The 14,319-nt window shown below is 35.1% G+C and overlaps 1 protein-coding gene across 2 annotated transcripts in view; it reads left to right on the top strand.

Moving 5' to 3' along the window:
* LOC106478055 (RNA-binding protein 38-like) overlaps positions 1–14,319 on the top strand; it is a 97,965-nt gene that overhangs the window by 18,318 nt on the left and 65,328 nt on the right. For both annotated transcript variants that reach the window (XM_022381574.1, XM_013938565.2), the window contains exon 2: positions 5,436–5,562. In XM_022381574.1, the coding sequence (XP_022237282.1) occupies positions 5,436–5,562 (127 nt within the window). The remainder of the gene's footprint in view (positions 1–5,435; positions 5,563–14,319) is intronic.

Below are 14,319 nucleotides of genomic sequence, written 5' to 3' on the forward strand. Positions count from 1 at the left end.
ACATATCATTTAGTAAGTGGACACCTCCAAGAATATATATCGACAACATATCATTTAGTAAGTGGACACCTCCAAGAATACATGTAGACAACATGAATGACGTTGTGTACAAATAAGCCCGACGTATAAATACACTCAAGAGGAGTGAGAATCGTTAGTTCAATTGCATTGCAGTACTGTTGTTCACAGTGCAGTTCTAGTCACGTCCGAAGACAATAGTTTTGCACATTCCGGACCTCGAAAACAAATAGAAGGGACTCTTTGTGTTGCGAGGAGAAGTGTGGAGAATAACTCGCCTCATACAGCTGTTTCTGGTGCAAGTTTGCCACAATACTGTAAGAAGTTGTCTTCACAACGTATTACAGTGACAGAGCGTCTAAAGAGAAGAAACACTCCTCAATTCATGCACTGTTGTACGGTAACAGCAGAGGCGACGCTAGGTACTTAAAAGATCCGGGGCTCGGGCCCATAGGCGCGAGAATTATCGGTATTTTAGTATGATATCAATCGTGGTTTTCTTTTCTGATTTTTCAAGACTCTAACTGGGAATTCGGGGCACGTCCAGCGACGTCTCTGGTCCACAGTAATAGGCATCACAGGTGCTATCACACCATCCAGTTTTGTGGAACACTAATTTTGTTGAAACGAGTCCAGATTTGTACACTTCTCGGACAGTGGGCGCACTTGGATTTTGCCCTATCCTCTTTGAAACCTTAGCAGATCCCAAAAAATATGGCGGTAATTCTGTTATAGTGTGGATGTGTTATAGTGTTCGGCAACTGAACATTCGCAGCGTCTCAATACATAACATTTCTCGACCTGTCTACGACAATGACCAGCTTACCAGACAAGGTCTTCACGAAAGTTGAGGCTCCTGCTCACTCACCAAATGATGGCTTGAAGATCAGGAAATTATTACTCTCCAGTAATCACTGGGTATGAACCATATCAAATATGTATAGTCCATCCCTCATCGTGCCCTGCGAAATCGTACCAAACAATCATCTTCAAAGGACACCCTCAACCAAGGGTTTTTTCCTGAAGTAGAGTGCAATCCTACAGGACCACAGTATTGTCTCTGGATTGGATGTTTAGTTATTGTGTGTGAAACAAATATATTTATGCATGTACTACAGGTAGTCAAGTTTACACGTGATACTGAGGTTAATTAGAGTTCATAGCAACTATATTCCAAATCATGTGCTGTCCTTGGAACTATTTTCCTCACCATCTATTTTGCCCATTCTGAATATGTACTTTTGTCCAACATATTGTTTACATATGAGTATGCTCACAATAAATAGTTGTTTATACAACGTAGAATAACAAATTTCATAAAGAAAAGCAGCCTTATATAACGTGCTAGCTATCACGCTTCAGTAACAAGGTTTGTTATACATGTGCCAATAGTATTAAAAGGCTTCTTCACCTTGAATACCTGACAAGAGTTTTAGGCAGTTAGGACTTCAGTTTTATTTATTTAGTATTGTTATTAAAAATGTACGCGGAAACTCATATGAACGGTTTTCGAACAACTTAGTTTAGAATATATGTATACCCTCAAAAGACTTAACTATAGCTAAACGTTTGTACTATCGATATAGTTTACCAATATTAAGTTACATTTAAAGTATGTTTACGATCAGATATATGCCGATAGCTCTAAATCTCTCAATTAGCTGGCAGAGGCTTAATTGTAGATAACAGTTTTATTCTGAACACAACACTTGAAACTTTTCATTTTTAAAGGAGGTAAAAAGCAACTACCCCAAATACCACAGTAGATCAAACATGTTTTAGATAGCAACTACCCCAAATACCACAGTAGATCAAACATGTTTTAGAAAGCAACTACCCCAAATACCACAGTAGATCAAACATGTTTTAGAAAGCAACTACCCCAAATACCACAGTAGATCAAACATGTTTTAGAAAGCAACTACCCCAAATACCACAGTAGATCAAACACTGTGGTATTTGGGGTAGTTGCTTTCTAAAACGTATATCGAGCATGTTTTAGAAAGAAAATACCACAGTAGATCAAACATGTTTTTTTTTCTTAAAGATATCAAAAATCAATCTTGTTCAATATTTCACTCGTTATTACTTAACTTCTACAGATTACCTTGATCACAATTGATGTAACGTCATTATTATCCTCGCCTTGTGTGGGTATTGCAATCGGGTCCGTGTGTCGGTGTTTCCGCACACATATCTTGAAAACTAATATACCGACGTACCCGAAAATTTTGCACAAGCCGGGAATTCAACGTGGGACAGTCCTCCCCAGACTCTAGATTACTTTGAAGCGTTACTTATAATGGCAGAGATAGGCCATTTTCGCGGTTAGGGGTTAATTATTCTGTAAAGTGTGATCGGATTTATACCAAACACACGAAGACGATACTTGCGAAAAGCTACACTAGAGCTATCTGTGCTAGGTGTCCATAATTTATAACTGATAGACAAGAGGGTAAACATTTTGACAACAGCTGGGATTTGACCATTACTCTTATAACGTACCCATGGCCCCAAAGGACGGGATATTTGTTTTTCGACAATGGTGCGCGAACCATGAACTCTCGGATTCATACTCCGACACGCTAACCAGTAGGCTATGAGCGGCGCAAAAATATCACTTATTAAACGTTTATTTTATATACGATGTATTAGACGCATATAATTCGACGTATGTTGTATATACGAACTGTTACACGTATGTTAGGTGGATATGAAAAGTAAATGTTAGAATTGTTGAACACGTTTTAATTTCAGTGTGAGATATTCGTTATTGATCTTCAAGAATACGCACATTCGTTTAATTTATTCGAAGGAGATATTGTGAAAAACATTCACTGATAATGGGGATTTCAAGAAATGGTTCCGTTTGATAAGAAACAAGTAGGAGATTAACCACTTATAACTCATCTATCAGTGTTCAAATAAATGACTTCAGTAGACGTTAATCAATCAATGTTTTAGTTTCTATTCGACACGCAAGTCGTCAACGTGAAGCCAGCATTCTAAGAGAAACACGCCCTTAAATATTGCTATACAAACAGTTAAACGTTAACGTCAGTAGAAGGAAATGCAGTGGTCGTTCCATTTTTATTTATGCATGTTCTTGTTGTGTCAGCTTCAGCAACATAGATCGGAGAAATAATGTATATTACACGCATTATTTAGTAATTACTATGCCTCTATATGCGAGATCGGCCTTTTATATCTTACGGAATTCTTTACATTCTACCACATGAATTAAACACCATCGTGTTTCCACGTTAAATACGTGACAAGGAAAACGTTAAAAGGTTTATATAAGGGGAGAGATTTTTGAGGTTTTGAGTTTTCAATACAGCTGAATTATCCAGTATATCATTCAGTTTCTAACAAGTATAATTTCAGAACTCGTTTCTAGCATATTAGTGCATTTTTGGAAAAGAGCGGTATGCTCTGGTGGTTAGGGCGCTCTAATCACAATCTGCGGGCCGCGGGTTCGAATCCTTTCACCGAACATGTCCGCCCTTTCAGCCGTGGATGTGTTACAATGTGACGGTCTATTATACTTTTAGTTGGTAAAGAGCAATCCAAGAGTTGGCGGTGGTTGTTGTTGACTAGCTGCCTTCCCTCTAGTCAATCACTTCTAAGTTAAGGACAGCTAGCGTAGATAGTCCACGAGTAACTTAGCGCGCAATTCAACAAAAACAAATAAGAATTTGTGTAAGATGTCACATTTAAAGAGAATCAGTTACTTACGCAATTAAGAGTATACTTAATTCCTTACCACGCATGAATTCAATTTATAATGACTTCATTCATGTTATGTAGCCAGTTGGGGGTTATTCAACTGCTACATTCTAGTCAGAATGACTTAACCTTTTATTCATATTAGAAATAAAATACTTAGTAATATGTTAATACTGAAACAACATGACAAATGCCTCTAACATGTTATTTTAACAATTTTCGATGTCACATATATAATAGTCATGTTATTTTATAGATAGACTAGCGAAAGTACCTGGCTTCGTACCGGTTATTGGGTTGATATATTTCAGCAAGTGCATAAAATCTATCATGAAAGTAAAAATATCGATGCAATTTTACATTTAAATCGTTTCTAAATTAAGGAATTTTCTGTTATATCACCAAAGTTTTTAATTAATGGAAACTTTAAATTAAGAAATCAACAAATATCATTCCATTAATGGGGTTTTTAATAGACGAAACTGCAGTTCACAACAGTGGGTACGGCCAATCAAAGATAACATTAGGCCTCTATATGTCACAGATTCTCCTTTCATATTTACCTTTGGTGGAATTGGAAGATAAATCGGTAACATATGTATGTAAATATCATTCCAGTTTTGTTGTTTATACATTTCATTTTATACTTTCAGTACATAGACTAACAACAATATTAGGTTATACTATTGTTGCTAAGCGACATGACATAAAGGCCATTATTGGAACACATTGTTACGAAAATGCACTGACTTTTCTATATATTACAATTTGTAATCTAAATGATATACTACAGGGTATACTATGGAGCGCGCACGCACGTGGATAAGATGAGTAATAATAATAATAATAATACTCATGTGCACACCCTCAGGGTCCACTTAGTATGAGTGCAACATTTCAGGTTTATAGGTTCTTTTCTCTTTGAGCTATGGCGGTCACACACATAGACACGCCCTTTTATTATTATAGATATATGGAAGAATAGATGGATAGATAAGTCAACTTTATAGCCTTGCTAATGTACAAATATATATTAATTGCACCACATTTTAGATCAGATTATATTATATGAGATTTATTATTATGAGCAAACAAAAAAATGTATTAGTTTATGTTAAAATTGAAATTCATGCAAACATGCATATTTCTAACAAAAATAACTTACAAAAGTAGGTTGATTTAATATGTACAGTTTTGTACATTATAGCTAGGTCGTCCAGTTATCAGCTTTGAATTGATTCAACGTATATTAGGGATGTCGTCCCGTAATTAGTTTTGAATTGATTCAGCGTACATGAGAAAGGTCGTCCAGTTATCTGCATTGAATTGGTTCTACGTACACGAGCAAGGTCGACCAGTTATCTGCATTGAATACACGATCAAGGTCGTCCAGTTATAAAATTTGAATTGATTCAGTGTACACGTGTGAGGTCGTCCAGTTATCAGCTTTGAATTGATTCAGCGTACACGAGCGAGGTCGTCTAGTTATCAGCTTGAATTAATTCAGTTAAATACTACTACTAGTGGGGTCCTTTAGTTTCGAAGTTAAGACTGAACACATACAACTATTCAGTTAAAATATTTAGAATGTTTAATCTTGTATTCGTAGTACATTTTTATTTATTTTTCATACAAAACATAGTGTCTATTTTGTGTGTATTTAATTTAATTTTGGTTAATTTGTGCAGGTGACTATGGTGGACCAACCAGCGGCTGAAAGGGCAGTGAAAGATGCCAATCCTATCATCGATGGGAGGAAAGCCAACGTTAATTTAGCGTACCTCGGGGCCAAACCAAGAAGCAATACAGTAAATGGTAAAGTTTACGCCAAATCAATTCATATAAAAATAAATCAGTTTCAAGATCTCCGATGTAGTAACTTCTTCTCTTAGTCATCGAGCAATAGTTCTGTATACTATATTTAAAATATTTGAATTTAATGTAATGTGGTCCAGGGTTTATCTTCGAAGGTTCGTTCGCTAGCCAGGAATTCAAAAATGGTTCTTAACAAGCAGTGTTCGATTTCTTTATCCTGTTATTAACAGTAATCATTTGACATTAATTGAAAGATAATCACACATTAAATGTCAAACACACATGGGAAAGACAGTATTTTAATGTGTATAAGGTCAGGTACTTTGAAAGTTGTTGTATCACACACACCACCACCACCAAAAAAGTTAGCGGCTCCTTCCGTGCACTGGAGCAGACCATTATGGTCGATCATGGAGGAGAGAGGGGGGAGGGGGAGGATATGTTTAGTGGCTACATTGTTTCATTAAAGTGTACTGAATACCTAACATACAATACATAAGAGAAATGTTATGGTACAATAAGTTTGGAACATAAATTATATCCTAACACTAATAATTATAAAGTTGAAAAAAGTAGCACAAGTGTAACTATACCTCCCCCCTTCCCCCCAAGGCGTATGTTTAATTAACGAACAATGTTGTTAATATGTAACTGATAATATTACTCGTTTTATTATAGCTGAAGGTAAATATTTATTTTCTAATCGAACGGTTAGTGTTACTTTGTTATATTTTGCTGTTTGTTTGTTTTTATGTTTAATGTTAAAAACACTATGGATGTTAACTTGTTTGGAACGGTGACTTAAATAAGCGTGTTTTCCTTAAATTAGGCCGTTCTTGCAATACAAGCTTTCTGCATGTAGTTGTATGAGTATCGTACGTAGCATCAAATACATGTACACAAACAACGTGCATTTTTTCAAACAGGAAAACTGTTTTGTAAAACGTGTTCTCAAATTACACGTGAACGTTTTATTTCATGTATATGTATTACGTGTAAAATAAAAAAAAAGGATTTTCAATCAAATATAAACTGGTAGACATCAGTAAATTATGCAAACCTTCGTTAGGTTTCTCAACCTAACTCAACTTCGAAGATCAAAATCTTCCCTTTGTTACAACGTTGACTGCGCAGTATTCCGAAGACCCGATAGTCATAGGTTTTTGGTTTTCGCAATATAAGTACAAAATTGAATGAATAGACAAATTCATAGGTACATAATAGATTAATGCAACCTCAAATGTAAAGTATAAATCTTGGAGGGTTTCGGGGGCCAGCCGCCCCTGACAGCTTGCTCTAGTTTTAAATACAAACAACAGAAATATTTGAATGGACATTGTAGTGTACAGTTCATTGCATTGGCTCGGTGTCAAGATAGTTTTATTGACCAGAAGCTTTCAGCATGTTTAATGAGTCGGTGAAAGAACATTCGTTGTCTAGCACTATGGAATAAGAATCTTGAATGTTCATTCTCTCAGAAGAGCTAGATTCTCAAATCCAATCGTGATGTGTAAATATGCGGGCTCTGCAGTTAACACTATACATGCACAGAAGAAAATAACATTGAGGAAATGGTGATAAACATTATCCAATCCTTCATGAGAAATTACGACCTTTTAGGTCATATCCGGACATGTTTTTGTTATAAAATTTCACAAATTTAACTAAACAATCAATTTAACATTTTAACTATCAAAAAAAACTATCGGACCTTCTGAGTAATGTGTCTTCGGACTAACGGACCGTCACCGTTACAGCTCTAATGTGGTCTATAGAATACTTCAATTTTAAGTAACAAAAATTCAACGAACATTAAAATGACCTCAAACTAAAACAAAAAAGAAAAAGAATGAAACGTTGGCTAGCTTATTAGAAACGTTTTCATCCAGAAAAAGGTTTTAATTTAAATGATCAATATGATATTTGTTTGCTCTGCTTGCTTTCAGTTTAATCCTTGAACAATGGGCAGCATATGGATTTATGTGCTTACTTCGAGGTTTGGGTAGAAATTGCAATTTCTGTTGCTGACGTAATAATGACAAATACCAAAGAAATAATAGAAAAAAAGGCTCGTAATCTTAAAGTTCATTAATGTACATGAAAGAAAAAGATAGAAGGCGTGGTGGCGATTCGGTTTTTATGTTCAGGAGAACGGTTGATCTCAGAGTAAGACACGGATCTTGTTACATAAAAGGAAAAGATAGAAGGCGTGGTGGCGATTCAGTTTTTATGTTCAAGAGAACGGTTGATCTCAGAGTAAGATATGTATCTTGTATTTGTAAATATGAAACTGGTAATGAATGTTGTTATACAACATAATGTGTTGGTAGGTAAAACTGCACTGACTTTTTGAGTTGATCACACTTTATATGCATGATGTGTTTATGCTGGAGCAAATTCTCAACCACTCAATTAGGACAGATGTTGCTTTGAGTAGATTTAGGTCTGGAAAAATGATATTTGCACAACTAAATTGTTAAATAATGTAGAACCAGAGAACACTATATCAAAAAGGAGTCTTCAATGTTCACCAGAGTGTGTAGGGCATCAACAGGGCCTAAAACATTACCAATACCAAGCACTGTACTCACTTGCAAGTGAATAATGTCATGGTTTGGAAAAGGAGCCCTTCAATCCAAAATCTATTGCAATAAAGCTGGTCATATCTCTTGTTACCATTAACAAGATAATGAACAAGGACTAGAAGATACTGAAGACTCGCAAGCTAAATGCTCACAAAAGACATCCCCAGAATAATGGCAGGTTGTTTCCATGGGGAAGATGACAGAATAAAGTGTAATCACAGCAATTCCAATTCCAAACGCCAACTGAGTTAACACATTAGTCCTAGTATATTCGAATAAATGATAGCCGTAATAGTTATGCACCAGTAAACAGATGATAGTTTGCAAATACATCAGATTTTATGGGGAGGGCCATAATTCTAGAGGATTTAGAAATTGACATGTGTAATACACAGAACATTCTGTATAAATCACGTCAAAGTTTCATTGTTGAAGGTGTATTGATAAGCAGAGTTATGCAGAAATTACGTAAGTTATACGTACAAAATGTAAGTAGCTTTTCAGACAGATTTGTGTTGTCTTAGGACGAACCTATTAGATGTGTTCTGATATTGAACAAGAAGTTAACTGTTCTATATAAAAGATATATCGAAATGCTGTTTTTACACACATTTATAGTGGTCTAATATGATTTATATCGAACATTTAAGGACTATCTTTGTGGGTGTCTACAATTAAATCTTAGACATTGAAAATGTCAAACGGTTCGTGGGATTTGGATTTACTTGCGCTTATTGACCATCTTAGCTCGCTGGCATTTACTTTTTGGTAGATGGTTTGAAACTTATTACACGATTAATATTTTCAGCTTTTCCACAGAAAGAGACAAAATGTTTTCTTATTGTTATTATCTTATCTATGCAGTAGGTGTTTAGACATTCCAAGGTGTCCATAGCATGGGAATTTCGTTGTGTTTGTAACTGAACATATAGATTGGTCATATTGTATATCCATAGCATGGGAATTTCGTTGTGTTTATAACTGAACACATAGATTGGTCATAGTGTATATCTGGCTCCAGTACTTACCAGGCGGCATTTAGCCTTTTTGGTGTATTTCTGGACATTTGGAATCCAAATCTGGAATAAATGCAAATGGAGTAGCCGAGTTTCCACTAGAGTTGATTGATTGGAGGTACAATTGTTAGCAGACAATGGAATAACTTTTTGTTGTTGTTTTATCACAATGAAGTAGTTGTAGTGGTTTAAGGTTCCGCTACAAGGATATGGTAGTTTCTGCCAATCTGGAGGCAGAAGGAGAAACCTTGACTCTCACATTTAGAGTCTTTCTCCCCTGTTACTAAGTAAATAAGATGCAGATATAACAGTGTGTATGTGTTTTGGTACGTGTACAATATCAGGTAGGCGGTAGCACTGGCTATGTAGGAATGGTTCGGATTGTTCATCGAAATTTTAAACATCTCCTCAATAGGTCATCAGAACTTTACAATACTGTACGGTGTTTTATTTTATAATAATATTTATGTAATGACTAAGTCACAAGTTCTAGGAATGTCTGTAAATATCATAGCAAAAAGTTTGAGTTTCTTGTTATTCTTTCTTCTGCTTATTTTTTATTACATGATAACTCAAAAACCAACACAATGATGTCAACCACATTCACTGAGGTGACATAGTTTCAAACGGAGTATGCGCTTTTCTAAGTATTATTAACAACTAGTAGTAATTAGGAAAAAAATCATCATTCTAATGTAAACGATGTTATCATTACCCTTTGAAGTTAGCTTTCTTACAGAAATTTGGTGTTCCCATAGAAACCTTAAGTACAGGATGAAACAGGAATAACCAGCCAATAGATAAACAATAAATATTACAGTTGGAACCTTATTGTATTTAGAACTTGGTTATAAATACAACCTTCCTATGTCTAGCAAAACGCCCCCCAATTATCACAGCGGTATGTCCGCGGACCTACAACCCTAGAATCCGGGTTTCGATACCCGTGGTGGGCAGAGCACAGATAGCCCATTGTGTAGCTTTTTGCTTAATTACAAACAAACAAACAAATCTAGTGAAACATTGAATTAAAAAAAAAGCAACAAGCAAACAAGTAACGAAAAACTTTTCAAAACAAGAAGAAAATGTAGGAATGACTATTAGTAATATGAATCCTCCAAGACAATGCAAACAATATAGTAGGGGAAAATGAACATATTTATATATAAAACTATTTAATCACAATTGAGTTTAATTTATCCTATTTTTGTCTGTTAACATTCCACTACGCTGTGTATCAATGCTATTATGTAGGGATGATGCAAATTCCATCCCAACATTTACTTCTTTTTGGAAAAGTTTTTCTTTATTTGTTCTTCAGGAACTTGTAGATGTATTTTGACAAATGTTTGGTTGATATAAACTTGACTTCTAGAAACTTTGTTCAGATTACCATGTGTAATCAGAAAGAAACTTTGGTATGAGGTTAGGCTAAACTTTCAGTGTTTAACTTGGCAAAAATTCTGAGTATTGTTTCTCGCTCTTGCTTAATACTATGACAACAGGGCTTGAAAGACTTTTGTAAAGAAAACTCTAATCCTTTATTTCTCATCAAATTGTTTTTTTTTATATACCAAAGTCTTCTTTATTTAACCGGTTTCGTAGCATCGCAGACTACTCTTCGGTATAAAAATTTGCCCTGAATAACCTTAATGTTTCTTTGAAGTTATCTACAATAATACTTAAAGTATAGATCTAAAGAAGAGTTTTGTAAATAAAGAACAATTAGCTATTTATATTATATTTCTTTTTCATCAAGAGTATAGCCAAAATAAAATGTATACTAAATGTTCAGACGAACACCAATATTCTATGAAATCTGACCTGATTCGATTCTGTTCTCCAAACTCAGAATAATTCAAATGCAAGTTACCGATTAATCTCCTTGAATTCAGAGTACCTTACAATTACAACTGAACCTTATTAAAACCCCACTGTGACTTAGCGCTATGTGTGAGGGTCTAGGATGCTAAAGAGTAGGTTTCGATATCCGCGGTGGACAGAGCACAAATAGCCCATTGTTAGCCTTTTGCTTTACAACCAACAGACAAAGCAAAACAAATTCGTTATCAAAAAAAAAAAATCTGACCTGATTCGTACTATATTAAAATAAACACGTTATTATTTAATACCTACGGCGTGTGAACTTTGTTTAATCAAACTAAAAAAAAATTCTGTAACATTCATTTATTAAACCATTAACCTGCCTTTTTTTTCTAGCCATTATTTCAAACTTTTCATGAAACATTTTAATTTGGCACAGTTTTTACAGTATGTAACATAAAGTGTCAGTTGAATAAGGAAAATTTGGTTAGGTTAAGAAATAAAAAGCTGGTTTCGTTTTCTAGAATATACTGTCTGATTATATTATGTATGTGTTTGTAAGTGCATTACACTGTATTTAACGCACAGGATATATTACAGAGAGAGAGAGAAAAATACACACACAGAAGTCAAAGCGTTTCTCAAGGTTTCATTTATTAATGTTACTGTTTAATACATACTTTACTCGGATCTTGATATAGCTAGCTTACAGAATTTTCAGTACTTGCTCCAGTGTAATTTTTCCCATAGTAAAAAAATTCTGATGAAGTAACACTTAGTTACCTTATTAACGTATATTAATTTTTCAACGAGAATCCTGTACATTACAAGAGAATTAACGCAGTTCTCTATTCTTACTTGGATCTGTAAAATCAACTTAATAAATTAAAATTTTATCCATATTACCTTCCCTTGTGCCCCCATGGTGTCGTATTGTCGCTCACTAATCGGGAAGCGTTAGTAGCGATAACTTTTTGCTCTTTGAAAAAAAAAAAGTTAAAACGTTCTCGTTAAAGAAAAAATATGCATTCACGCATGCTGCGTTTAACGTATCAGTAAACTGATACTGCATTCAAATAACTAGTAGCAAAATAATAGTTATAAGTAGTAAAATACTGCCAGGTATAAGTACATTCTAGGAATTTGAGTGAAAGCAAAGAATACATGTCAACCATAAATATCTGCTGCTTGCAGTGCCGACGTGGCCTTTCGGGCAATACCAGAGCTCGAACAAGTTATAAGTGTGTGTGTTCATTTAAAATGGCTTCCATGTTAATCATGTTCTACTTACAAGAGAAAATAATAAATTCTCCTCTCTTCAACGCTAAAGTTATTTTTGTCCGTTTTGTTTCATAGAGATTGAAGCATTTTATCATGTGTTGTGTAAAATATACGTTGTTTTTTACTGAATTGCGATTTTTTAAAATCGAAAAACAGTTAGGCTTAATTAGACTTCTGTTGTTAGGTTACATGTAGAACGCTAGACTTGTCTGTATAAACTGTACACGCATAGTACCGCTCCCCCTTGATGTATATGTATATTCCGTACATATCTTGCTTTACATATTTAATAAAGCTGCAAGGAAGTCGCGATTTCTGGGTTCCTGGCTCCAGCTGTTTCTCTAAGGTCGGATACGCGTGCCACGCGACAATCCACAAAACACTTGCGGTTTGTATGATGTAAGCGTGGAGTTCACGTTTCCGAGAGCTGTCTGTGTTACATAGTCTCCAGATGCTCTGCGTTCCCGCCATCTCCCGGCGTGAGATCAACAAAGATAGAATCGAGCTTGCGAAAATTATTTCTGACACAGACCAAAGTTGCGGTGAAACATTTAGATAGACGTTGGCGGATGGTCGTTGTTTCTATGTCATTTTTAGGCAACTAAAAACATCAACAAAATGCTTAAGGGGCACGTGCTTTTGACCTTTGACCAAGTATTTTATAATGGAATTATATTTAGAGTTATTTGAAATGTTAAGAAACGCCAGCTAAGCAAAATGTCGTGATTTTCTCGTTCAGAAAAATTAATTTGTTAAATTTGAACTATGCTAATTTTTTAACTAAATCTGTTAAAGGGAAATACAGTTTTCAATCTAATTATGAAGTTTTTTTAATAGAAAGATTTACATAAATTTTGTATTTTTAGTACTATTTGCCGAATTCCAAACATTCATCCGTTTTTGTCTTTTTAATTTCCACATACAAAACTCAGGGATACCAAAAATATTAGAGAAAAACAACAACAACCTGAAAATGAAGTATCAGTTTCATGCTTTTACCGTGTGTGCTTTAAAGGTACAGAAGCCAGTGTCAGTGCACATACTATTAAATTTTCACGTTAATAAAGCCCAAGATCTTGGCCTCTGAACCTGTGTAAGAATTTACCACACACACACTCGAATTACATCTTAAATAATGTTGCTAAAAGTCAGTTGACTTGTGTGTTAGGGTTTATGTAGTAAATGAATCATTTAACCTGTCTTAGGGCATACCGCGCTTTGAGGTTATGAGTGCGCGTGCTATGAGAATGCCTGTCAAATCATACTTTGTCATCAGACGAGAGTAGCCCAAATTTGGCGGTGGGTGTTATAGACTACTCTCCTTCTACTTTTTCTATTGGTTCAGAATTAGGGTCAGCTATTTACGCAGATAAACCAATGAGTTTACTATTATACTTTTGTTGATTTTGTGACAAGGAACTTAAGAATGATATATTTTTAATGTGTAAAAGTACAATATTGATCAAAATGTTGTTAGAATTTATAAGATCATTATTATCATTACTTTAGGGTAAAAAATGCAAGAGATAAGATTATCACTTAAGAACTGTCACATTACGTGAGGATGGGGGCAACTTTTTTTTGTTTAATCCTTTGTTATGAACTGTGACGGTTGCACCATGAAACATCAATAATTTTTATTTTATCCTTGTAGGGATAATGGGGGAGGGTCACTACGACCGAAACCCGGACGCAGGGGTCGTCTGGCAAATCCGGCTGAGAAACAATGATATAGTGTGTGTGTGTGTTTCATAAACACTTCAGTAACAAAACGTTAAACTTTTCATCACAATATGTAGTAAGTGGCAGAAGTCATAGATGCTGCAAATTTGAAACTCTATATCAGTGGTCCTCCGGTGGGACAGCGGTAAGTCTTCGGATTTACAACGCTAAAATCAGGGGTTCGATTCCCCTCGGTGGACACAGCAGATAGCCTGATGTTGCTTTGCTACGTAAAACGAAACACACTACGTGCTACGGTACCGTATACTCCCGTCCGTTCGGTCCGTACAGCTTACGTTTCAGTTAAAGTTTAAAAAATTAAAAACTTT

Source organism: Limulus polyphemus, unplaced genomic scaffold (genome assembly GCF_000517525.1).
Source record: "Limulus polyphemus unplaced genomic scaffold, Limulus_polyphemus-2.1.2 Scaffold176, whole genome shotgun sequence".
In the NCBI taxonomy this organism is placed as follows: domain Eukaryota; kingdom Metazoa; phylum Arthropoda; class Merostomata; order Xiphosura; family Limulidae; genus Limulus; species Limulus polyphemus.